General features: G+C 43.1%; 1 protein-coding gene across 39 annotated transcripts in view; it reads left to right on the top strand.

Annotated features, from left to right (window-relative positions):
- Positions 1-12,459, top strand: part of SORBS1 (sorbin and SH3 domain containing 1) — a 249,691-nt gene extending 237,232 nt beyond the window's left edge. For 31 of the 39 annotated variants that reach the window (XM_054503068.2, XM_054503067.2, XM_054503053.2 and 28 more), the window contains 3 exons: positions 2,042-2,100; positions 5,640-5,752; positions 9,105-12,459. In XM_054503068.2, the coding sequence (XP_054359043.1) occupies positions 2,042-2,100; positions 5,640-5,752; positions 9,105-9,172 (240 nt within the window). In that variant the 3' untranslated portion in view covers positions 9,173-12,459. Of the gene's footprint in view, positions 1-1,252; positions 1,313-1,909; positions 2,101-5,639; positions 5,753-9,104 lie in introns of all 39 variants that reach the window. The other 8 variants (XM_054503042.2, XM_063670017.1, XM_063670016.1 and 5 more) reach the window with 3 other exon arrangements.
- The last annotated feature ends 13,898 nt before the right edge of the window (positions 12,460-26,357 follow it).

Genomic DNA, 26,357 nt, shown 5'->3' with positions numbered 1-26,357 from the left:
AAAGATTTCTAAGTGCCCATTTAGAAGGCCCTGGAGTTGTGGCCTATTGCTTTATTATTATTTTTTTTTAATTTTTTTTTTTTTGAGACAGGGTCTTGCTTTGTCACCCAGGCTGGAGTGCAGCGGTGCAATCATGGCTCGCTGCAGCCTGAATCTCCCAGGCTCAGTTGATCCCAAGTAGCTGGGACTGCAGGTGTGTGCTGCCACACCCAGCTAATTTTTGTATTTTTTTGTAGAGATGGGGTTTTGCTTTGTTGCCCAGGCTGGTCTCCAACTCCCAGGCTCAAGCAGTCCTCCCGCCTTGGCCTCCCAAAGTGCTGGGATTACAGGCATGAGCCACCATGCCTGGCTGGCCTGTTGCTATTATTGCATGTTACCTGGAGGATTTTTTCAAGGATGGCTCTTCAGGGTATTTATTTAGAAAAACTTCCTAGAGCTTGAAATTGAGTCCTTTCTGGGGGACATGGTTCCAAACACTCTTCCAGTGAAGGCCTGGCCTCTACAATGGAAGCCCCACTCAAAAGGCGGGTTTGCTTGGCCATGTTTGCACCTGTGTTTCTATGTCAGCATGTGGTACCTGGGTTGGTAAGTGAAGAGTGACAGTTTCGTCACACACAGTCCTATTTCTGAAAGCAAGCTCTGTCCTACAAGCTATCTGAACTCATCTCATACCTCACTGGAGTGTGTCATTTGCAGATTTTTCCAGGGGAGTGGTCTTGGTTGATACTTCATATATTACCAAGGAAGTTTTCAAAAATGTTATTCCCTTTTTCAGTTTTTATAAGTTTCTGAAATACGGCAGACTTGATGGTTCTACGGGCCTGCTCTGCTAGAGGGGGCTTCCAGTCAACAAAATAACCAAAACTGGCTTTGGGTTCAGCCGCCTTCCCTAGATGCTTAATAGCTGAGCGTGAGGGGACCAATATGTGTGAAGGGACCTGGCTAAGATGGCCTTTCTGAGTCTCTCTCCTGCCAGTCTGGGGACCCTGTGTTGTTCATCCTCACCTCACTGCAGCCATGTTTCCAATTTCCCATTTCATTTTCTGGATGCTTGCTTCTAACTCTACATTTGCATTTTCTTCTGTGCACCCACCCTGTTGTTGTGGAGACTTGGTGGCCATAGGCCGCCGGTATCCGGTGTCATCCAAGCGTGATGGTGTGGTACGTGGATTTGCTCATGCTTTTATTTTGAATCCTTTGCAATGTGACATCTGCTAAAATGTCTCCCTTATAATTTGCTTGGTGATCACAGCTTTCTCATCATTCATTGAGAGCAGGACCTGATCTCACAGAATCTGAAAAGAGCTATGTGGTAAGATGCCTGTTGAATAAGACTGCAGCTTTTCTAAAGAGAATTTTACTGATCCTTACTTCTGGAATCTAGACTAGAGTGATGCCTGGTTAACCCACAGAAACATTATTTACAATAATTCTGTGGCTATTGTAGTAGAGCGAGATGTTAGGCCACTCCATTACCCCCAGCCCCTGGAAAAGAGCAGAGGAATTTAGAGATGATATTTCTACTCTGCCTATATGTGGGATTAAATTAATGTATTAGTGCATGATTGGGGATACATACTTGCATTTCTACCCTAAAGTATTCCATTTGTAACAGTCACTCACTAATTTCAGGCTTTTATGCTGCTGCCTTTTTTTTTTTTTTTTTAATATTCTTACTAAATTCCAAATTCTTCTGTATCTTACCTGTTTTCCCATGCTTACGCCTGGATCCCTCCTGCACTCCACTACTGGAATATCTATTTTTTTAACCTGGATCTTCAACTCTGTTTTCTCCCTGGACTTATGTGCTTCATCTGGAATGTTACATCTCTTCCTCTCTTTCTTTTTTTTTTGTCCCCATGTTGACTGTTTTATTGGGGTTTCTGGATATCTCGGGGCCACCTCACAGGAAGCGGTTTGCAATGAGATCATAAACATTGCCGAAAAATCTGTTCATTATTGCAGCACTGTTTCTCATCCCCTTGACTTTCATCACAAGGTATCCCCTTCTGACAATAAATCATCTTTAATCATTTCTCAGCAACCTCAAGCCCAGCAGCGAAGAGTCACCCCTGACAGGAGTCAAACCTCACAAGATTTGTAAGTACTCCTGGTGAACTTCGATTCTCATGTTCTCAGAGGACTGTTGGTCTTAGAAAGTGGGTCACTGGCTGAATATGGGGCAGTCATTTGCAGGAATGAGTGAACTACTCCCAGGTTCTCTCCTGAGGATTTCTAGTGAAGGCCATGTTCTGTGTCAGCTGAGGTGAAAACAGGTGGCAGGTAAATAAAGGCCGTCATAGACTGCTGGGAGAGAGAGACAGGTGAAGATTAACTGCTGTAGAATGTCAAATGAGAGCTGTGCTGACTGGTTTCAGTGCTAGTGTAGTGGGAATATAGAGGAAGGAATGGTTAATTCTGACCAGCCATGAATGAAAGGGTTGCTTCATTCATTCATTCATTCATTCATTCATAAAAAATCATTGGATATCTCCTACGTTTTACGCACATAGGAGGAAACGGTGTGCACAGAGAGAGAGAGCTTTGGACCAAACACTGAAAGACAAATTGGATTCTGAGAGCTAGAAAAGGGAGGAAAATATCTTCCCGGAGGTGAGGACCACATGTGCAAAGGCATACAGTGGGTAGTATTTGGAGAACTTGAAAGGGCCCGTGTAGCTGCAGCACATGGTTCATGGAAGAGATAGAGATGAAGCTCAGAGGTGGGATGGGACCAGATGGTAGATTCCAGAATGCGGTTGAAGTAAGTTTGGATTTTATTCTGCAAGTACTAGGGAGCCATTGAAGGTTTTTGAAGTAAGGAACATATTGATCATATTTTGTTTTAGGAAGATAACTGTGGCAACAGAGTGGAGGGTAGATTTCATAGATCAGGGACAAAGATGTTTGTTAGAAGACATCAGTCCAGCTAAGAAACCATGAGGGCCTGAGCCAGGACAAAGCGGGCATTTTGTAACCGTGGAAGTGAGTATAATTACCAACAGAGATACAGGTAAAGAAGCCTAGCCAGCCACAGAGACAGAGAAGGGCAGCAAGAGATGCCAGTGAGGGTGTAAGACGTTCACTTTCACAGAACAGCTACAGCATCTGGTCAGCAGTGTCACCTGCCCCAGAGAGGCCAAGAGTGGGAAGTGAGAAATGTCCACCAGGCATTTTCCATGGCAACTGGAAAAATCCCTGGTGACCTCTGATATGGCAGTACTAGTGTTAACAGGGGTGGTGGCAGGTACTGTGTTAGGAAGGGTAAATGGTGAGTGGAAGGCAGGGGGCTATAGATCAAGGGAATAGCAGAGGCAGGGGAGGTGTTTTTAGGGTGCAGAGACAAGCGGATTTTACCAGAGTAAAATGCTAGTTAATGCAAATAAGATGTAAGTGAGGCCAGGCGCGGTGGCTCGCACCTGTAATCCCAGCACTTTGGGAGGCCAAGGTGGGCGGATCACGAGGACGAGAGATCGAGACCATCCTGGCCAACATGGTGAAACCCTGTCTCTACCAAAAATACAAAAATTAGCTGGGCATGGTGGCACGCACCTGTAGTCCCAGCTATTTGGGAGGCTGAGGCAGGAGAATCGCTTGAACTCCGGAGACGGAGGTTGCAGTGAGCCGAGATTGCGCCATTGCACTCCAGCCTAGAGACAGATCGAGACTCTGTCAAAAAAAAAAAAAAAAAAAAGTAAGTGAAGGAAGAGCCCAGGAAGGGGGTTCAACGCGGCTTGGAGAAGGGACCTTTCTTTCCTCACATGTGTGAGCAGGGGCAGGAAGGTGAGTGGAGGCACAGAGACTTAAATCTGGAGGAGAGGAGGATTAAGATGCTGCCCACAGCAAGCTTCCATCTCCAGAGTGAGAGCTCTTGGCTGAGCGTGGGGCACCAGGATTGGCAGGAGAGCTGAGGGAAGGACCCCATGGGACAATGTTCTAAGGAGTATGAGGTTCATCCCAAATTAGAGCTGCCTGGGGGACCCAAGCAGCAAGAGTGTGGGACTTTGTCCAGCCAGTCTCCACTGTCTGGGAGTGAAAATAGAGAAGCAGATACTGGAGTTATTTCCCAGGGCTGAGGCTGGCAAAGCAGCTGTGGTGGGAGTTAAAGGGCCCAGGCATTCTAAGAAGCTGGCAAGGGGCATGTGTTGGGAGGCCAGTAGGGGACTCCAAATTGAGCAGGAGACAGCAGGCAAATACAGAAACATGAAAAAAAAAAAAGTATTTATTTACCAATTGGAAATTGATCTGCATCTCTTAATTCCTCATTTGAGACCTTCCTTCTGGCAACCAGATCCATCCTCCAAATTATCAATACATTTGGATAAATGTGGAAAGTGAAGTAGTCCCTCTGGTTTTAGCAGAGCAGAATGAACCTCTTGTTTCTGGGAGCTGACTCCACTTGCTTGTTTCTAGTCTTTCTTGCTTGCACACTGGAATTCATTGACATCTACTGGAAATGGTAGATGACTGGCTCATTTACAGTTTTGCCTGCTACTGTTGTGTCTCAAAATAGTAAACAGAGTTGTGAAGCTGGTGCATAGTAGGTGCCTCTTATGTATTTGTTGAAGAAATAAATAAAAACAAAGCTTTTCCTTGATGCCAAAGTAGGATCAGATTTCACCACAAGCAGTCCAGCTGTCTCCAGTGGCTGCTAGAACAGACAAAACAGCACAGACCCAATGCCTTAGGCCAACTAGCAAGTAAATAAAAATCTTGCCCTCAATGCTCACTGGGATAGAAAAAAGCTTTCAAGGGTTTCAGAAAAATGACATCCACATTTAAAAGCAGTGAATGAAATGTGTTTAGGCATGTAAAGAAACTCAAGATAGTTTTGCTAAACAGTGAGGCAATTGGAATGTACTTTTAATAGCCATATATATAGCTATTATATATATTATATATGGCTATTATACACACACTTTTTTAAAAAAACAAATGTTTTATGTTCTCCATATGTATGACCAGAATGTAATGTCTCTGGGCCCAAATAACTTCTGATTATGCTTGATAATCTACATATATTATTCTGTGTTAAGGAAAAGGCTTAGTTTACTTTAAAGCAGGGGTCCCCGATCCCCAGGCACTACCACCTGGGCTCTGCCTCCTGTCAGATCAGCAGTGCATTAGATTCTCACAGGAGCATGAACCCTATTGTGAACTGCACATGTGAGGGATCTAGGTTATGCCCTCCTTATGAGAATCTAACTAATGTCCTGATGGTTTCGTCCCAAAACCATCCCCCCCACCCCACCCCATCTGTGGGAAAATTGTCTCCCACAAAACCAGTCCCTGGTGCCTAAAAGGTTGGGGACCACTGCTTTAAAGGCAGAGGTCGGGGTAGAGTAGGAAGTGCTCTAAATAAAAAGGCTTGGCTGTGGTAACCAAATGAAGCTAAGTAAGACTGATCATGGCTTGCTTGTCAGAAGTTCTCCATCCCTCAGTCTTAATTAACTTATATGTTGAATGCATCTCCCCAAATGCTAAGTTATTAGGGAAATAGTCAATAAAATGCTTTTATCCCTACTGATAAGTAGGAAACACTACTGAAAAGTTGATTGAACTTGAAATGGAGTTTAAAAATTCTTTATTTAATCCTGTCGACATTTGAGTCACTTACTGTTCATTTTTTTCATGTATAGATTTAGCTATCAAGCATTATATAGCTATATACCACAGAATGACGATGAGTTGGAACTCCGCGATGGAGATATCGTTGATGTCATGGAAAAATGTGACGATGGATGGTTTGTTGGTAAGAATCTCATCATGCTTTTCCTACTAGTTGTGTATTGAGGGAATAACGGGGCGATGAGCCATGCAAAAAGCAAAGCAATCTTCTCTGCACAGAAAGAAGAGCCTTCTCAGATTTTTACGACCTTGCGAATTCTGGGCCACCAGTCTGTGTTGCTATTATGATGGTGTGGATGTTGCTAATGTTGAACCTGAAACCAAATCTGCTGCACAGAAGAGCAGTTGTCAAATTTATTAACTGGGTTTCCATTTATTTTTTATTTTTTTATTTTTATATATTTATTTATTTATTGAGACAGACTCTCACTCTGTTGCCCAGGCTAGAGTGCAGTGGTGCGATCTCGGCTCACTGCAACCTCTGCCTCCCGGGTTCAAGCAATTCTCCTGTCTCAGCCTCCTGAGTAGCTGGGACTGCAGGCGCCTGCCACCACGCCCAGCTAATTTTTGTATTTTTGGTAGAGACGAGGTTTCACCTTGTTGGTCAGGCTGGTCTTGAACTCCTGACCTCAGGTGATCCACCCACCTTGGCCTCCCAAAGTGTTGGGATTACAGGCATAAGCCACCGCACCTGGCCCTAGTTTCCACTTATATTTATATTGTGCATGTGTCTATTTTGCATTTGGAAATTTTATTTTTAAAACCCTTATGAAATAACACAAGAAAATGTTGACTGAGCCTATGTCTCTACCATGAAACTCAGGCATATGTGTAGACATTCTAAAGACCTTATTTACTCCAGGCTTTCAATAATATTAATCAAAGCAGCCTGCTTAATTAAAGGATTTGCCTTTACAAGAAGGAGAGAGATCAACATTTACTGAGATTCTGTTACAAAGCAGACACTGTGTTTGATATGCTTTTATTGACGTTCTCTCAACAAACAGCCCTGTAAGATAAGAATTATCCTCATTTATCAGATTCAAAAACTGAGGCCCAAAGAAGTTAATTAACTATGCCAAGATCACCAAGGTAGCAAATAGTGGGGCCAGGATTTGAACTCAGGCCACCCGTCTCTCCTGAAATCTGTGTTCTTTCTGCTCAGGCATGAATATAATGTTGGGAGATATTGACCCACTCTGCCTCAGTTTCTCCCTGTACAAGTGGCTTCACCTTCATCTTCTTTCCAAAGACCAGCCCTTCCCTGATTTTTCTGGCAAAGCTTTGCTAAAGCAAAGTAATATCAGGGCTGGGGTGGTAAGGACAGCAAGACCTCAACATGAATGAGAAGTCAGAAAGATTTGCCTTGTCCTCACCAGCCTCTTAGAGAACTACCCCATCCTCCCAAGGTCCGCAGAAGCCCACAGCCCTCACTACTTTGAGTCATCTGTTCAGTAGAAATCAGGTCTGAGAAGTCAGTGACCACTCTAGTGCAGTGCAACCCAATAGAAACGCAATGTAAGTCATGTATGAAATTTAAAATTTTCTATCCCAGCTACTCAGAGAGGCTGAGGCAGGAGAATGGCATGAACCCGGGAGGCGGAGCTTGCAGTGAGCCGAGACTGCGCCACTGCACCCCAGCCTGGGTGACAGAGCGAGACTCCGTCTCAAAAAAAAAAAATTTCTAGAAGCCACATTGAAAAGAAGTAAAAAGAAACCAGTGAAATTAATTCTAATGTATTTTGTAAATCCAGTGCATTTAAAATGCTACCATTTGAACATGTAATCAATATTAGAAATTGTTAATGAGTTATTTTACAGACATCTTTTCATATTAAGTCTTTGAAACCCAATGTGTATTTTATAGTTACAGCACAGCTCATTTCAGACTAGCTACATTTCAAGTGCTCAGTAGTCACACGTGGCTATCATTTTAGAGAGTGCAGCGCTAGTATGCACTAGCTGTTAAACTCGTTCAGGAATATATTCTTTTTTTATGAGAACTTAGGTGTGGGAAGGAGCACCAGTTCTGTAATGAAGGCCTGCCAGGCAGCTGGGTAAAGGAAATATTTTGGGATGAGTATCTTCCTTGCATCCCTGAACTCTTCACTTGCTTTTTTTTTTTTTTTTTTTTTTTTTTTTTTCGAGATAGTGTCTTGGTTTGTCACCCAGGCTTGAGTACAGTGGCACAAACTTGGCTCACTGCAAGCTCCACCTCCCGGGTTCAAGCGCTTCTCCTGCGTCAGCCTCCCAAGTAGCTGGGACTACAGGCCTGCATCACCACGCCTAGCTAATTTTTATATTTTTAATGGAAATGGGGTTTTACTCTCTTGGCAAGGCTGGTCTCGAACTCCTGACCTCAAGTGATCTGCCTGCCTCAGCCTCCCAAAGTGCTGGAATTGCAGGCGTGAGCCACCATGCCCAGCCTCCTCGGTCACTTTGAAAAGTAGCGTTTTCAAACTACAAATAAAGTAGCCTTAGCAGAACTCATTTGTCTCATCCATAAGGAAAGATGCTAACTAGCTATGTGGCCCTAGGCAAGGTTCTTATTATCTCTGGACCCTACCATCTCAGTTCTCTAACCTTCTTGGCCATTCTCCATAGGAGTTCAACTAGATGTTTTAGGTGTCCTAAGCTTTAACATATTTTTTTAGCTTAGAAGTTTCACTTTGGGTAGTAATTCCAACCCACTGGTAATGGCTGCTTGAGATGTTGTGTACAACAGGATTCCAAAGCCAAATCTAAGCCAATTGTGATAAGGGTGCAATTATCAATTGGGATGTCTGCTAAAGAGACGATAATGATGATACAACATATATTTGCCACTCCTGCTTTAGAGAGAGAATCCCAAGGGAAGGAACTAGATTAAGGATCAGCAGTGCTGCATCTGGAGCAGCCCAGGAAGGGCTTTGTTCCCAGATGGCTCAATGCTCCTGGCTTAGCAGGAACCCTAACAAGGTTAGTACCAAAGATAGGGACTCAACTGGGGGCTTAGGCACAAGCTCGATAGGAATTTCCTTTTGATGGATGGCCATAGTCAGTGGGCTTTTAGAAACTGCATGGTTTAGAAAATCTAAATCCCAGGTATCTTCTTGTGTCAGATAAATATATGAATTCCTCCACAAAGCAGAAGTGTTGGAAAGAGCAATGGACTGGGAGTCAGAAGACCTCGGTTCAGATTCTGCCTCTGATAGTTACTAAGCAGTGGGACCTCAGACATGTTACTTCTACTCTCTGAACCTGGGTTCCTTCTTCTGAAAAACAGGAGTACTAGAAATGCCTACATTGCTTACCACCCAGCATTATTTGGCAGCCTAAGTGAGATAAGATAGGGGAAAGGACTTTGGAAACCGTATGGTATTCTCTAAGCTGCAGGACTGTTACAAGGGGTTTTGGAGCAGAAATCTCTGCAGCGTGCTGTCTCAACTCAAGCGAGTGGGTCTTCTCATGTTTTGTATGTGTGTGTTTTTTCATAGGTACTTCAAGAAGGACAAGGCAGTTTGGTACTTTTCCAGGCAACTATGTAAAACCTTTGTATCTATAAGAAGACTGAAAACCATGGAGATTATTTTTATTGGAGGATGAAGCATCATTCATGAACCGATCTTTTTAGTTGAGTCAGTAGGAAAATTAATACAGTGGATAAAGTAAGAAGCAAAAGACAGGGACAGAGAAGTGTTGTGTTTAAAACCCAAGCCTGTCTAAGGTTACTGTATATTAGACGGCCGAACTAGTGTGCCAAGCAAAAAGAATTGAAGCAAATTGTATTTACTTAGCCGCTTCTGGGAGCCACTTCAGCCTTTCCCCTCCCCTCCACCTCTTGGGTAATCTGACCTGAAGCATAGTCCAGGAGCAGAGTTAGCCAGAAATGCCTCCTGCTGCCCCAGCCTTAGAGAGCTCCCATCTCAATCATTGAGCCTGAAGGCTTCAAGCCCAAGAATGCACCAAGACCCCCAGCCTACATTTCTCAGCTCCCCTGGAGCCAGCCGATCCTCTAACGCAGTTGGAGGTCAGTCTGAGCTACCAAGACTATCCCTAGACAAAGGTGGAGTCCCCCACACTGCCCAAGACCAAATCCCTCCCTCAACCTGCTGAGGTGTGGATGGGGAAACAGAGGCAAAACTGAGGCACCCGATGCATTCAGCCTGCTGTGCAGCAGTGCCATTGACTGCCCTGGTGTTCAGACAGAAAAGCACACAAGGTTTGCCCATGAGAACTGGGGAGCAGATGGCCAAGCAGATAGGTTATGTCTGTTTTCTGAGTGATGAAGTCAGGAAGCCCTGTGGCTCTAGAGGCCACTTATGGTTCATTCTTTTCCCATATCCTTTGCTTTTAGAAATGGTTACCTTCAGGACAGTGCAGCTGCATTCATCAGAGCACTATTGCTAAGTTTTCTTTTCTGGCTTGTGTTTGTCTGGGACAGTTTAGAATTGGGAGGCCTATTCTCATAGAAAACCAAAAATGATGTTCAGTGATTCATTTAACATACACCAATGTACTCTGGCTGCTTGGGGGACAACCATAAGCAAGACATGCCCAGGGTTTGCCGTGGCTCCAGATCTACTCCCTGTAGGAGTTCAAGGATCACACAAAATGTAGTAACCAGGGTTGTGAATCTGAGTACACCCTGGCAAGGCTTCTCTTCAGACTGAAGCAGCAATTCTGCCACTACCAGCAGCAACCAGGACGTCTGTTCTTTGTGGGGGCCAGATCAGAAGAGAGAGGCCCCTATGACGCCCGGGCTGCTTGGTCACAACTCTGTCCAATTCAAGGATGTTTATCGGCCTCTCTTAGACCCCTGAGTGAGACAAATACAGAAATCACCCATTCCCTGCCCACCAGAAACTCAGAGGTGATTGGGGAGACAGACACAGGAAAACGAACTTAATCAAGAGAGACTGTGATATGTGCTAAGAAGGGTGTGAGGGAGGGAGAGATGAATTTTCCCTGGAGGGATCCTAGAAAGCATTGTCATATTGCCATCTCCATTAGCTCACTTTTAAACAACTAGGGTGCTGGAAGAACCTTTGTCTGAGGGTAGTTCATAGCTGGAAATACTTGGAATTTTTCCAGAGTCTCTAAACTCTCATCTTCCCCCACAGATACACATCCAAGCTCACAAATAGGAGGAGCAATTCTAGGTGGTAGGGTTGTGTACAGAAACCCCTGGCTGTCTGCATATATCTCAGAATTACCCCAGGACCATTGTCACAAAGTCTAGAGTCTTTACAGGTAGGCAAAATTTGTTTTCAATGCCTGTGCCTCAGCTGCTCTCACAAATACCCATCTTAGGATCCCATCAGCTTCCCATCCCCCACCAGACAGCCACAGTACCCTCACTTTCTCCCTATTGTTCTTTTAAATCCTGTTCTCGGGAAAGAAACTGCCACTAATTCATTCACACTAAGGTGTAAATGATTGATAATAGGAATGAGTTACCTCTTTCCACAGACGTTTGTTTTTAAGTATGACAGAGCAGGGCCTTAATCCCAAGGGAAAAGGTTATGGAACTCTGGAGGGGGTGAGCTTTCTGGGTAGAAGGAGACTTCCTGATTTTCCTTAAAACCCAGTAAGAGTAAGACCTGTTGTTTTGGAAGGTCTGCTCCACCATGTAAGAGCACTGTTTTTGTTTGTTTGTTTGTTTGTTTTTTACTGTCTCTGAGGGAATATAGTAAAAATGCATATGCACGTGCAATTTGCACGGCAGCATTTCACCGATTTTGGAATGTATTGGCTAATGTGTTTCCTGGTCTTTAGATGCAAACCATTAATAACACTATCTTATCTAATAGTTTTTTCAGGGGTGCTTCTTGATTAGTAGGTAATTTTGAACACCTCTTTAAATACAGCTAGAAAATAAAACCAATTTATAAAGCCACATTTGCATATGATGCCAGCCTCACGCATTTGTATATCTCCAGAAATTCAGGTATGCCTCACCAATTTGCCCGTCTTTAATAAAATCTTGTGTTAAAATTTGCATCACGTCGCCTTCCTATGTATAACGAAAAAAGAAACAGAGATTTCCAATTGCTCTTTTGTCTTCAGACATTTAGTAATATAAAGTACCTATTTTTATGCTGAAATGTTTATACAGGTTTATTAATAGCAAGTGCAACTAACTGGCGGCATGCCTTGCAACACATTTTGATATATTAGCCATGCTTCCTGGTAAAGGCAAGCCCGAAACTCCTTATCTTTTGCAGTCTCTCTGGGATCAGTAAAAGAAAAAAAAAATAATGTGCTTAAGAAGTGGGGCTGTAAATATGTATATTTAACTTTGTATAGCCCATGTACCTACCTTGTATAGAAAAATAATTTTAAAAATTTGAATGGAAGGGGGTAAAGGAAGTCATGAAGTTTTTTTGCATTTTTATTTAAATGAAGGAATTCCAAATAACTCACCTACAGATTTTTAGCACAAAAATAGCCATTGTAAAGTGTTAAAATTTACGATAAGTATTCTATTGGGGAGGGAAGGTAACTATGAGCTGAGTTACAGTTTTTTTTTTTCCTTTTTAACTTCATTATTTTGGGTTTTTGGTTTTTGCAGTCCTATTTATCTGCAATCGTATTAAGTCCTATTGCTAGAATAGGTTACTACAAAAAAGATTATATTCTGAAAGAAAAATAACTGACATTATATATAACCAATTAATTTAAAGTATTGCCATTTAAATTACACACTGAGAGCATGTCCTGTGCAGACATAGACTTTTCTGTTCATTTATTTTTCTTCATTGCAGTGGATTGATTTGATAAATAGATGTGTTGAATTACTACATTTGCTGTACATATTATTTAATAAACTTTATTCAGAATTGTGTGGCATATGTGTGTTCTGGTCATTAATTGTTTCTTTCCTTCCTTTGCCAAGCTTCTCAAATGAGGCTTAAATTCACTGCTTCAATTTCTTATACCCTCCTTTCCATTCTTAATCATTTACCATCTGCCTTCTGCCACCTCCTTGAAGACACCACTTCTTACCTTACTTTTTTCTCAATAACCTAACTCCTGACCCTCTGAATTAATTGATTACTGTTGACCATTTTGCCATTATTTCTAAAATATATTCGTATTTGTTCCGATAACAAAAGTAATGCACAAATGTCTTTGAAAACAAAAGTAAAACATTATAAAATATGTATAATGGGTCTAGATTTGCTTTATAAAACATGGGTATGGGAAATGACATAGCACTTTGTTTTTCTAAATCAAATTAATCTGGCTATGAGTCCTCTCGGTATGGGTGGGCGAAAATGCAATCTGTCCTTTTTCTCCTCCAAACCAAATGTGTTAAGGCACTAGGCATGCAGTCTCCTCTGGCATCCCGTGGCTACAACTACTGCCATCTTAGTCTGGGATGGGGTCTGCTGCACACAAGGCATGGATCTGTCCCCTAATAGGAAAGCTCACGCCTCTACCCTCTCTCCCTGGGTTCTGTCCTCCACCTCCAACTCAAAGCACCAGTTTGCAATGCTGCCTCTGGGGTAACTCAGTGTACTTGGGCCTCAAACATTCTGGGAGAGGGGCCTAACAGTCTCTTTTTTCAAGGGTCTGACAGTCTTTAACACTAGGCCCTGAATCACAGGCCCTATGAACCCTTATCTCCAACAAATCCATCAGCTTACCTCCTAACTACATTTAGAACCCCACCACTTCTACCATCATAGCCCAAGCCATTTTCTCTCACCTGGATCATTGCAATAACTGTCTAACTGGCCTCCCTGCTTCTGCTCTTGCCCCCTCTAGTCTAGTCTAGACAGAGCAACCACAGTGATCATCTTAACGTTGGTCCAAAACCCTCCAGTGGCTTCTCATCTCGCTAATGTGGTACAATGGCAAGTCCATAGACATACTGCTCCTCCCCTCCCCCTTACCCCTGAATTCATCTCCTTCATTCCAGCCACACAGTCTTCTTTATGGCCTCAGACTCATTAAGCACATTTGAGGTTCAGGGTCTTCATGTTTGCAATCCCCTGTGCCTGGAAGGCCCTTTCCCCAAGAGCTACATGGTTTTCTTCCTCATTTAGGTCTTCTGTTGTCTTCTCAATGAGGCTTTTTGTGACTACTTTACATACATTTAGGAACCTATTGTCCCCACCCCCTGCATTCCATCTCCCTCTTCCTCCTCTGTTTCTCCATAACACTTATCACCATCTGAGATTTATCTCCACAAGCAATCCTATAACATCTGTGAGGTTAGTGACTCTGTTTTGCTAATATATGCCTGGCACCAAGAAGACAGTCTAATGTGGCACTCAATCCTTTGTTGATAAACGGATAAATAAGCCCTTGAGGCCAGAGATCCTAGAACTCAGAATACATTCTACCAACAATGAAAGAAGGGAAACAATTTTCTTACAGTGGCAGAAACAACGAATTAATCTTTCAAATTATGCTGGTTTCATACAAACATAGATAGTGAAAGTTCTCCGTAATAACACTCCTCACAGAGATCACTCCTATATATGGTCCTCCCAGCTTGCTTTTCTATACATACTAAACACACACATCTCTAAAATGCTTTATGTAGTCTCATACACTTTTACTTTCCTTTAGTAGAACTTGGACATGTTTCCATAACTTACTTAACCCATCCTCTATTGATGATGCAAGTATTTGAGGTTATTGCCAGCTTTTTACCACAACAATGCTGCTTTGAGTAAAATTATTGGCTTAAAGAGCAGGAACATTTCAAACCTTAAGAGATTTCCAAATTGACTTCCCAAAAGTTCCAATTATACTCCCACCAAGTCCATGGAAGTGTGTTTCCCACCACCCAATTAAAACTACTACATTGTCTGCTTCCATGAATTGCTGCTCCTTGGTTCACCTGCTTTTGGCTGGCCAGCCCCTTCTTCATCCTCTTTCTAGATCTTCACTGCATTCTGAGCCCTCTGTTAATTTTATCTCAATACATGCTCCTGCGGAGAGCAGATCTCTCCCAATATAATTACGGCCCAAAGAGTCAATTGTGGGAGGGCCCTTTCAATGATTAAATGGTAGAAGCTTAGGCCAGGCGCGGTGGCTCACGCCTGTAATCCCAACATTGTGGGAGGCCAAGGTGGATGGATCACCTGAGGAGAGGAGTTTGAGACCAGCCTGACCAATATGGTGAAACCCCGTCTCTACTAAAAATACAAAAATTAGGCGTGGTGGCATGCGCCTGTAATCTCAGCTACTCAGGAGGCTGAGGCAGGAGAATCGCTGGAACCTGGGAGGCAAAGGTTGCAGTGAGCCGAGATCGTGCCACTGCACTCCATCTCACAAACAAAACAAAACAAAACCTAACACTACTGCATTGGCTGACACATACCAAAGGGCGTTAGAACTAGCCTCAGTCAGGAGTTAATCCGGAGGCTCAAACTTTCTCATCAGTATTTGTCTTATTCTTGGCGTTTTGTTTGGCTACATTTTCACCTACTGAATGCAGCAGTGGGAAACATGACTGCAGGCTGCTCAAGCCTCCTTCCAGCTCTCTGACTCCAAATTCTCAAGGCAAAAGGACTTTCCTATTTGGCTTTCCCTGAAAACAACTCCAGATGCTGGCAGGTCCAGCCTGGTTATTTACTCTTCCCTAGACTAATCACTTTGACTAAAGAGGCAACTTTACTTGTAAAAACCTTTGTGGCTTTTGGCCAGGCATGGTGACTCACGCCTGTAATCCCAGCACTCTGGGAGGCCGATGTGGGTGGATTGGCAGCTCAACCAAAACCTCAAAAAATGAAGGAGAGGAGTGGCCTGGGGAAGGGGTGTCTGCTCTAAGAAGGGTAAAAGGAAGCTGGACAGATAACAGCTCAATGGTCCACTGGACTTGGAGAGTTATTGTAACACACTTTGAAAATGGAACACTATTGTCCTGTCCCAGTATAAACTTCAGTGTAGTTGAAAGCAGGCTATGTGCTAAAGTTTTGCTAGCCAAGGTCTTGACAAGAATACAGTGGGAAGAGAAGTCCTAGAGGAGGGGGCCAATGTGACCAGGGGGGCACAGCACAACTGTATCTCATGCTAAAAATATCAGGACTCTAATGGAAGGGAACCAAGTTGATGTCTCATAAGTCACAAAGGACGTTTGGATGAGTTGTACATGGGAGCATTTTTCCAAGTCTTAGAACATAGAAACCACACCTGTCTCAGGAACACTTAACCAGGTCTTTTAGGACAAATCAAAGAACTTAACACTTGATACAGGTAATTTCGGAACAAATTAGCCAACAAAGTGGTTCAGATTGAAAATATTATAGAACATTTAAGATAAATCCATAGATGCAAAAATCCATAATGAAAAGTTCTGAATGACTGTGTGACACTATGAAGTCCGTCCCGGAGGACAACTGCACCGGTCTTCCAGGACCCTTACTCTGGCCTTGTCAGGGGCAAAATACTGAGTAGATTAAGAGTCTCTCTACCCTTAGGGTTTACTTGTTTTTCAAGTAATATCTGACAAACAGATGAATCTGCAAAAGGGAGATCAAATCATCTTCAATAGTAGCATAATGTAAATTGATGATCTCAAAGCACGGTTCATGGTCACTTTGGAATCTCCAAGCCCTTTCAGGAGATTCATAATGTCAAAACTATTTTCAAATGATGTGAAGCTGCTTGTGGTAGTCAGCGTCCAAAGATGCCTCCAGTCACCCTCACCTCTCGGTATTCAGGCCCTTGTGTGGTCCCTTCCCCATTCTATCAGGGTTGGTCTGTGTGATCAATAGAATGTTGCAGAAAAGTGACAGCATATCACTTCCAAGGTTAGGTTGTAAAATCCTTTGTGGCTTTTGGCCAGACACGGTGACTCATGCCTGTAATCCTAGCACTCTGGGAGGCCGAGGTGGGTGGATCACCTGAGGTCAGGAGTTCGAGACCAGCCTGGCCAATGTGGTGAAACCCTGTCTCTACTAAAAATACAAAAATTAGCCGGGCGTGGTGGTGTGCGCCTGTAATCCCAGCTACTCGGTAGGCTGAGGCATGAGAATCACTTGAACCTGGAGGCAGAGGTTGCAGTGAGCCAAGATTGTGCCACTGTGCTCCAGCCTGGGTGACAGAGCGAGACTCCATCTCAGAAAAAAAGAAAAAAGAAAAACCTTTGTGGCTTTTGTCTCATGCTTGGATCACTCACTTGGGGAGGAGTGGACTACAGTTTAGAACTTATAAGTTCTGGTATTTTGTTGTGTTGGATAAACGCACTAATTCCTGAAAAAAGGAGAAGTATTGGAAAGAACAATGGGCTGGCAGTCTGAAGACCTGAGTTCAAATGCCTCTTAGGCTTACATACGTTGTGAGACCTCAGAAATGCCACATAGGCTGTCTGAGTTTTTTCATCTAGGAGGGAAAGATGCCTGGACCAAAGTGAGATTCTTCTAGGAAGGAGGAAGAAAAAGGATGTTTGGAAGGCAATCTGCAATGTCCACATCGGAGCTCCCCAGTCATTCTATTGCCTGCTGTATACCAGCACTTTCCATGCATTATCTTTTAATACCACCTCGGTGAGGAAAGTATTCTTATCTCCATTGACAGGTGAGGGAACTGAGACTCAAAGGAGTTCAGCCCCAGGGTATATGTGCAAGTACATGGCTTCAGTCTGACTCCAAAGCCAGTGTCCTTTCCATTGATCACACTCTACTGCCTGCAAGGCAAAGAGCTGGGACAAGACTGTGAACCAGTATACCTCTGGATCACCTAAAGTTTACCAAAAGACTATAACATCTTCAAAAGCAACCTCACTGAATAATAGTGATAACCATTTGATGAGCACCTACTATGTGCTTGAACATTGAAAGTGGCATTAAAGGTCTATGTCCCTCCTTGGTCAGTCTTCTGCCAGAGCCGAGACAGCAGCAATGGCATAGAAGAAATCTGCCAATTTCATGTCATCTTATTCTCCAGTACTCACAAACCTCTCAGAAGTGTGGTCCAGCCTCGAACCTGTATTTCCTGACCACAAGTCCGAACACTTTGTCACCTGCACTATGGCTCCCATATGTGGTGTTACAGATCTGCAAAGCTAAAAGTGGACAAAAATTTGCACTCTTATTTTCTGTATCAATTAAGAATAACTCCAGCTGCAGTAACATATGGCCCAATAAATGTCAGCTTATGTGACGCAGATGTGTCTCATTATCTCGTGGAAAAGAAGACAGGGCTCTGGGTTAGTATGTCCCCTGGCCTTTCTCTCATAATGGCAATCTGGCTACCATGGCAGCTCCAAGCATCACATCCTCATACAACTGCTTTTGAAGGTTGGAAGCAGGGAGCAACAACACAAGACAGAGGTTTTATCTTTGCATGTTTCCCTCATCAGGGAAGAAAAATCTTTTCCAAAAGCACCCCCCACCAACCCACCTAGCATCTCATTGGCTAGAGGTGACCACGGGGCTATTCCTAACTACTAAGAAATTGCTTCGAGGAAGTGGACAAGGCAGAGAGGACTGGGAGTGGCTTTGAAGTAGCCAACCAGGGGTGGGTTTTGTAAGCAAGCCCTTTCTGTATCTTTTTCTTAGGTTTCTGTGAGATCTTCCTGCCTCTTCCCTCAGTTTCTTTGAGTTCTTTCCTGGCTTCTCACCTTCTTCTCACTCCCTAAATATGAATGTTTCCAAGTTTCTCTCTGTAATCTGTTAGCTACGCAATCTTATCTATTCCCTTTGTTTCAAATATCACCTCTCTGCAAATTACTTGTTTCCACTTTTTAAATTAAACAAAACAAAGTTATTAGCTAAACTTTAAGAAGTAGAACAAACTGAAAACTTGTATAATCAGCCAGGCGCGGTGGCTCACGTCTGTAATCACAGCACTTTGGGAGGCCGAGGCGGGTGGATCACTTAAGGTCAGGAATTCCAGACCAGCCTGGCCAGCATGGTGAAACCCTGTCTCTACTAAAAATACAAAAATTAGCCAGGAATGGTGGCACGTGCCTGTAATCCCAGATATTCCGGAAGCTGAGGTAGGAGAATCACTTGAACCTGGGAGGCAGAGGCTACAGTGAGCTGAGATGGTGCCACTGCACTCTAGCCTGGGTGGCAGTGAGACTCCATCTAAAAAATAAATAAATTGTATAATCATCACTGCTGAGACATAACCTCTTTAAAGTACTCTACCAAACATATATATAGGTGATATGTGTATAAACTGCTTTTTTTACTTACTAGATTAAAAAGTCCTTTCTTGACAACATATACTCATGTCTGCATCATCATTGTAATGATTACATGATATTTTGTAGTATGAACATGACATGGTATATTTAGCAACCCTCTATTATTGATACTTGGGATGTTTTCAATATTTCGCAATTATGGAGAATTGTATAATGAACATCCTTTTCCATACTCTTGACACTTTGAATGGCTCATTTTTTTCCAGATAAATTCCTAGAGTGGAATTGCTAGATCAAAGAGTATGTTGTATTTAAGAATTTCGACACCTACATTTTTGTCATCTGACTGTTGACAGGACCTGTCGGTTCTTCCTTGAAAATTATCTTGGGATTGTCCTTCCTCTCTGTCTCTGATAATCATCACCTTACACCCTCCCTCAACTGATAGCATTGCCTGAAATCTCTTCTTCTATGATAAAATGCTTCCTACTCACAAAATAGTTGTGGATTTAGAGGTGCCCTTGTCACCTTCAGTTTGGGAGTCCAATTACAGGTGAACAAGACTTTAGTATTTTTGAAAAGTTTCCAGAGAATTGAAGAGGGGGTCCTGAACACAGGGCATCGGGAGTCAAGGAAGGCAGCTGTGGTAAAGGGGGCGTGCTTAGCAAATTATGGGAGAAAAAGGCCAGATGGGACCAAGGAAAGAGGGGGAATCAAGGAAGAGAGAGACGCTTTCCAGAAGAGCTGCAAAAAGAAACGTGGCAGGTAGGAAGTTAAGCTTTAATCCACTGGGCATTGAAAGGTCAACCCAGGGCAGGGTCAGGCCAGAAAGGAGAGTAACAATAGTGCCCCGTTTCCCTAACAACAATGAAGGGCCCTGTTTACAGCAGCCTTTCTATGACCCTGCTTAGAAGGTCTACACCCCTCTTTTTCAGTTAAGGAAAAACCTCTCTCATTCCTGCTCCTCCTCCAGCTCCTGCCTCATTTCTCTCGTTCCCCTTAAGGAAAAACACCTCAAAAAAGCTGTCGATGCTTGCTATCTCCAATTCTGGTCCTCTCATCCTCTCTTGAACCACTCTGTTTAGGATTTTGACCTCTTGTCTTGACAAAACCATTCTCTTAGGATCCTCAATGACCTTCCCAGTATTAAATCCCGTGCTTGACTTTCAGTTCTCAACTTCCTTGACTTTTCAGCAGCATTTAGGACACTTGACCTTTCCGGCTTCCTGCGGAGGCTTTCTTCACCTGCTTGCAGATGCACCCTCTCTAGGTTCTCCCTTCTCCTTCTCAGTGTCCTTTGTTAGTTCCTCCTCATTTCCCAGGCTCCACCCTTGGCCTCCACCTTTTTTCCTACGCCCTGGTGCCCTCATCCACTCTTGCATCTGAATATCCTCTATATGCTGATCTCTTGCCTGGACTCTCCCCTGGACTCCAGACTCATATACAACTGCCTGCTCTACATCTCCACTGAAATATCTCATGGGTGCCTGAAACTTAAATATATCCAAAACTAAATTCCTAAACTCAGCAGTGTCCCCAAAAGCTGCTGTTTCCCTTTTTCAATTAATGGCAATTCCATCCTGTAGCTGCTGTTCAGGCCAAAAAACATGACTCATCCTCAAACATCCCTCCTATACCTTACTTCCTATCCCTCAGCAGATGCTTTAAAATATAGCCAGGATCCAAGCGCTGCTACAAACTCCTCAACTCCCACCCTGGGCCCACGCCAGTCATCAGCTCTCGCTTGGACGATAACAACAGCTGGTTACTGCTCCCCTGCTTCTGCGGCTTGCCTCCTCCGTTTTCAACACAGCAATCAGCGTGCTGAAAACATAAGTCAGGCCATGTTCATCTTCTGCACAAAGCCCTCATGACCTTCCCTCCTACTCCTGGTGCCTCTCAAATGCCCACGAGGCGCTGCCCAGTCAGACTCTCTGTTATTTCTCTGACTTCATCTTCCCCACTCTTTCCCTCACTCCCTCAGCTCCAGCCCCACTGGCCATCTTGCGGGTGAACGCTCCAGGCTTGTTCCTGTCTTTGAGCTTATTATTTCCTGCACAAGGACTGCTCGTCCTCCAGATATCTCCATGGATTGCTCATTCATCTTGTTCAGTCTTTCCTCAAATCACTTTCCCAGAGAAGTCTTCTTTCATTACTCTTATTGTTGGCATTTGCTTTATTTTTGACCCTGCTTCCATAGAACATAACAGCATCTATTGTACCATATATATGTATACAGTTTTATACACACACACACACATATATATACACACACACATATATAGAGAGAGAGAACTTTTTCTTTTTTTTTAAGAAAACATTTCATTTGAGCCAGGCATGGTGGCATGCACCTGCAGTCCTACCTGAGGCAGGAGGATCACTTGAGCCTAGGAGGTTGAGGCTGCAGCTGCAGTGAGCCAAGATTGTGCCAATGCACTCCAGCCTGGGTGACACAGCTAGACCCTGTCTCTAATAATTATATATAATAACATTATATATGTTTTATGTATTATATATATATAATCGACCAAGTGCGGTGGCTCATGCCTGTAATCCCAGCACTTTGGGAGGCCGAGGCGGGTGGATCACCTGAGGTCAGGAGTTCGAGAGCAGCCTGATCAATATGGTGAAACCCTGTCTCTACTAAAATTACAAAAATTAGCCGGGTGTGGTGGTACGTGCCTGTAATCCCAGCTACTTGGGAGGCTGAGGCAGGAGAATCGCTTGAACCTGGGAGGTGGAGGTTGCAGTGAGCCAAGACTGTACCACTGCACTCCAGCCTGGGCAACAGAGAAAGACTCGGTATCAAAAAAATATATATATATATATGTATATTTATATATTTATAATATATATATATTTTATATATGTATATATATGCCCAGACTATTTATTTATTATCTGTATGGATTGTGGATTTTTATTTTCTCCAATGGGTTATAATTCCTTTCATAACTGTATTACATAATGTATATAATATATTATATTGTATATATAACATATATTATATATAATGCATATTATATAAATATATAAAAATATATACTACATAATACATAAAATATATATTATATATTATATACTTAATATATATTATATATATAAAAATATATCATGGTTGCAAAATGATATTTTTGAAACTCCTGCACTTCCCCTACATTTATCAGTTGGCATTTATAGTTCTACTGTAAGCAAGAACCCTTGCTTCCCACCCATCCAACCATCCAACCACCCACTCATGCATCCATCCATTTATTTATTCATTTATATTTTTTGAGACAGAGTCTTGCCCTGTCACCCAGGCTGGAGTGCAGTGGCATGATCTTGGCTCACTACAACCTCCGCCTCAGAGGTTCAAGTGATTCTCCTGCCTCATCCTCCCAAGTAGCTGGGACTACAGGCGCTTACCACCACACCTGGCTAATTTTTTGTATTTTTAGTAGAGATGGGGTTTCATCACGTTAGCCAGGATGGTCTTGATCTCCTGACCTCGTGATTCACCTGCTTCGGCCTCCCAAAGTGCTGGGATTACAGTCATAAGCCACTGTGCCTGGCCTATTTATTTATTATCTGTATGGATTGTGGATTTTTATTTTCTCCAGTGGGTTATAATTCCTTTCATAATTATATATATGTATATAAATAATGGGCTGGGCGCAGTGTCTATGAGGCAGTTGGATCACTTGAGGTCAGGGGTTTAATACCAGCCTGGCCAACATGACAAAACCTTATCTCTACTAAAAATACAAAAATTAGCCAGGCGTTGTGGTGTACACCTGTAGGTCCCAGCTACTTGGGAGGCTGAGGCATGAGAATTGCTTGAACCTGGGAGGTGGAGGTTTCAGTAAGCCAAGATTGTACCATTGCACTCCAGCCTGGGAGAGAGTGAGACTCTGCCACAAAAAAATAAAAAATAATAAAAAACATTTTGTTTGGGAATAAATTCAAGACTACAGAAAAGTTACAAGAATAAGGACAGTACAAAGAGCATCCATATGTCCTTTACCCAGATGCATAAAGCATCCATATGTCCTTTACCCCCTTTTGTTAACATTTTATCCCATTTACTTCATTTACTCCCTACGTCCGTCCTGACCTCAACACACACACTCACATACACAAACATTTTTCTGAACCATTTAAGAATAAATTATACATATTGTGGCGCTTTGTCTCTAAATACTTCAGTGTGAATTTCCTAAGGATAGAGATATTATCTTACATAACCACAGTCCAGTTATCAACCAGTAAATTTAACATTGATACAATACTTTTATCTAATCCACCATCTGTTTCCAGTTTCATCAATTGATCCAATAATGTCTTTTTTTTTTTTTGAGATGGAGTCTTGCTCTGTCACCTAGGCTGGAGTGCAGATGGGAGATCTCAGCTCACTGCAACCTCCATCTCCCAGGTTCAAGCAATTTTCCTGCCTCAGCCTCCTGAGTAGCCGGGATTACAGCCCCTGCTACCACGCCTGACCAATTTTTGTATTTTCAGTACAGACAGGGTTTCACCATGTTGGCCAGGCTGGTCTCAAACTCCTGACCTCAGGCAATCCTTGGCACGATTTCTGCTCATTGCTGCCTCAACCTCCTAGGCTCAAGTGATCCTCCCACCTCAGCCTCCTGAGTAGCTGGGACTACAGGTGTGTGCCACCACATCCAGCTCATTTTTGTATTTTTAGTGGAGACAGGGTTTTGCCATGTTGGTCAGGCTGGCCTTGAACTCCTGGGCTCAAGTGATCCGCCTGCCTTGGCCTCCCAAAGTGCTGGGATCACAGGCTTAAGCCACTGTGCCCGGCCTATTCTCCTTTAATCTGAAATGTAGCTACAGCCTTTCTTTGTCTTAGGACATTGCCTTTTTGAAGACTAGTCCACCCACACTCAGTTTTATTAATAGGGGGTTGTCTGATGTTTCCCTATGATTAGATTCAGGTTATGCATTCCTTCCTGGAAGGTAACGTATGAGGTGTGTCCTTATCAAAGTATCATATCTGGGTTACACGATGTTCTTCTGCCCCTCACTGGGGATGTTAATTTTGATCTCCTGGTAAGGTATTGTTGGAATTTGCCATGTATCATAACATAGTCCATGCTATGGTTTGAATGTGTCCCCTCCCAAATTCAGGTGTTGAAACTTAACAGCCAGTGTGATAGTATTAAGAGATGGGGCCTTTAATAAGTGATTAGGTTATGAGGAGCCTTCCCTCATGAATGAGATTAAGGCCCTTATAAAAGAGGCTTCACACAGAGTGTGGTTCTCTTGGCCTTCTGCCATGTAGGGACATAGTGTTTCTCCCCCTCAGCCTTCAGAACTGTGAGAAAATAAATTTCTCTTCTTTATAAATTACCTAGTCTCAGGTATTGTGCTATAGCAGTACAAACAGACTAAGACAGAAAGAATGTTGTGTCCCCCCTCAAAGTTCATATGTTGAAATCTAACCTCCAAAGTGGGGCCTTTGGGAGATGATTAGATCATAAAGGCTCCATCCTTTTTTTTTTTTGAGACGGAGTCTGGCTCTGTCGCCCAGGCTGGAGTGCAGTGACGTGATCTTGGCTCACTGCAACCTCCATTTCCCGGGTTCAAGCGATTCTCCTGCCTCAGCCTCCTGAGCTGGGATTACAGGTGTGCACCACCATGCCCAGCTAATTTTTGGATTTTTAGTAGAGATGGGTTTTCACCATGTTGGTCAGGTTGGTCTCGAACTCCTGACCTCATGATCCGCCTGCCTCAGCCTCCCAAAGTGGTGGAATTACAGGTGTGAGCCACCACGCCTGGCAGCTCCAGCCTTATAATGGAATTAGTGCCCCTGTAAAAGAGGCCCAAGGGAGCTTGTTTGCCTCTTCCACCATTTGAGGACACGGCAAGAAGATGCTATGTATGAGAAAGTGGACCCTTACATGATAATCCCCTAGTGCCTTGATCTTGGACTTCTCAGCCTCCAGAACTGTGAAAAATAAATTTCTTTTGTTTATAAGCTAAACAGTCTATGGTATTTTTGTTACAGCAGCCCCAACAGACTAAGACACATCATTGTTGTTTTTTCCTTTGCATCAGATAAGCAATCTGTAGGGAGACATCTAAGACCATACAAGAATCCAGCTCATCATCAAACTCTCACCCTAGATTTTGCATCCAGTGATGATTCTTGCCTAAATAATCTTTACTACTATGGTTTCAAAATGATGTTTTTGAAACTCCTGCACTCCCTCTACATTTATTAGTTGGCATATTAGTTCTACTGTAATCAAGAACCCTCACTTTTCACTCATCCATCCATCCATTCATCAATTTATTATCTGTGTGGACTTGTGGATTCTTATTTTCTCTAATGGGTTATAATTTCTTCTTGTTCTTATTATTATTTGAGATGGAGTCTCGCTCTGTTGCCCAGGCTGGAGTGCAGTGGCATGATTTCGGCTCACCGCAACCTCTGCCGACCGGGGTTCAAGCAATTCTCCTGCCTCAGCTTCCCAAGTAGCTGGGATTACAGGCACGCGCCATGATGCCTGGCTAATTTTTGAATTTTTGGTAGAGACAGGGTTTCACCATGTTGGCCAGGCTGCTCTCAAACTCCTGACCTCAGGTGATCTGCCTGCCTTGGCCTCCCAAAGTGCTGGGATTACAGGTGTGAGCCACCGCGCCCAGCCAATTCTTTATTATTTTAGTGCTCAAATTGCTGTGCATGTCACCAGTGGGAGCCCCCTGAAGCAGGCTTCTGTGTCCTTTTAACATGCCCCCATCACTTTTTACTTTTCTAAGTTTTCTTTTTCACTTTATGCATAATAAGCTGTTCCAGGCTCATCTTATACCTATCCTGCCACAGCTACCTATTCTGGAATTTATCTGAGGGGTCATGGTGCCTTTTCATTTAGAAACCAAGGTATGGGTACTGGGTATGTATATTGCTCTGGAGTATTTTTGCTTTTAGGCCTTTGGGGCAGAAAAACATACGCATGCAAATACACATACCTATACATATGTATATTCATGTACACACTTACATAAACACATACACACCTACATAAACATACATATACAAAACATACCATATAGTTTACTTATTTATTTTATTGTTTGCCCTTTACACTAAAATGTAAGCTCCACAAGAGAGGACATTTTTGTCAGTTTTGTTTGCTGTTGATTTTCTAATACATAGAACAGTGTATAGCCAATGGAAAGCATTCAATAAAGAGTTGTTGACTAAAAGACAATAAAGAAATACCTCTGGTAGTCTAAAGGACTTGTCAAATCCTCATAGCTGACAAACAGAAGAGCTCTTTTTTTTAAACCATGCTTTGAAGACTCCAAACAGGAGCTAAATTTGGCTAGGATAGTATTAATAGATACCTTCATTGTGATTTTCCCACCTTTATTGTTTTTTCTGTCCTCTTCTATCTCCAGACTTCTGTCATTTGTATCTCTTCTCTTTCTACCCTCTGGGATTCATAACTTCAGGTGGTCAGCGGTAGGAGTTGAAGGCAGAGGCTAGGTGGGCAGGCCTGGGGGTAGAAGAAGAGGACCCCAGGCCCACATTACCCAGCAGTGATGGCTGAGCTCCAGCCTGCTATGTGCCCTAATGTGAAGATCGGAGGAGAGGGGGAAACAGTGGTGGTACCTGGAGCCAGCATGC

Source organism: Pongo pygmaeus, chromosome 8, assembly GCF_028885625.2.
Source record: "Pongo pygmaeus isolate AG05252 chromosome 8, NHGRI_mPonPyg2-v2.0_pri, whole genome shotgun sequence".
NCBI classification, from domain to species: Eukaryota; Metazoa; Chordata; class Mammalia; order Primates; family Hominidae; genus Pongo; species Pongo pygmaeus.
Note: the sequence above shows the minus strand (reverse complement) of the source record. Positions and strands in the feature narration are given on the sequence as shown.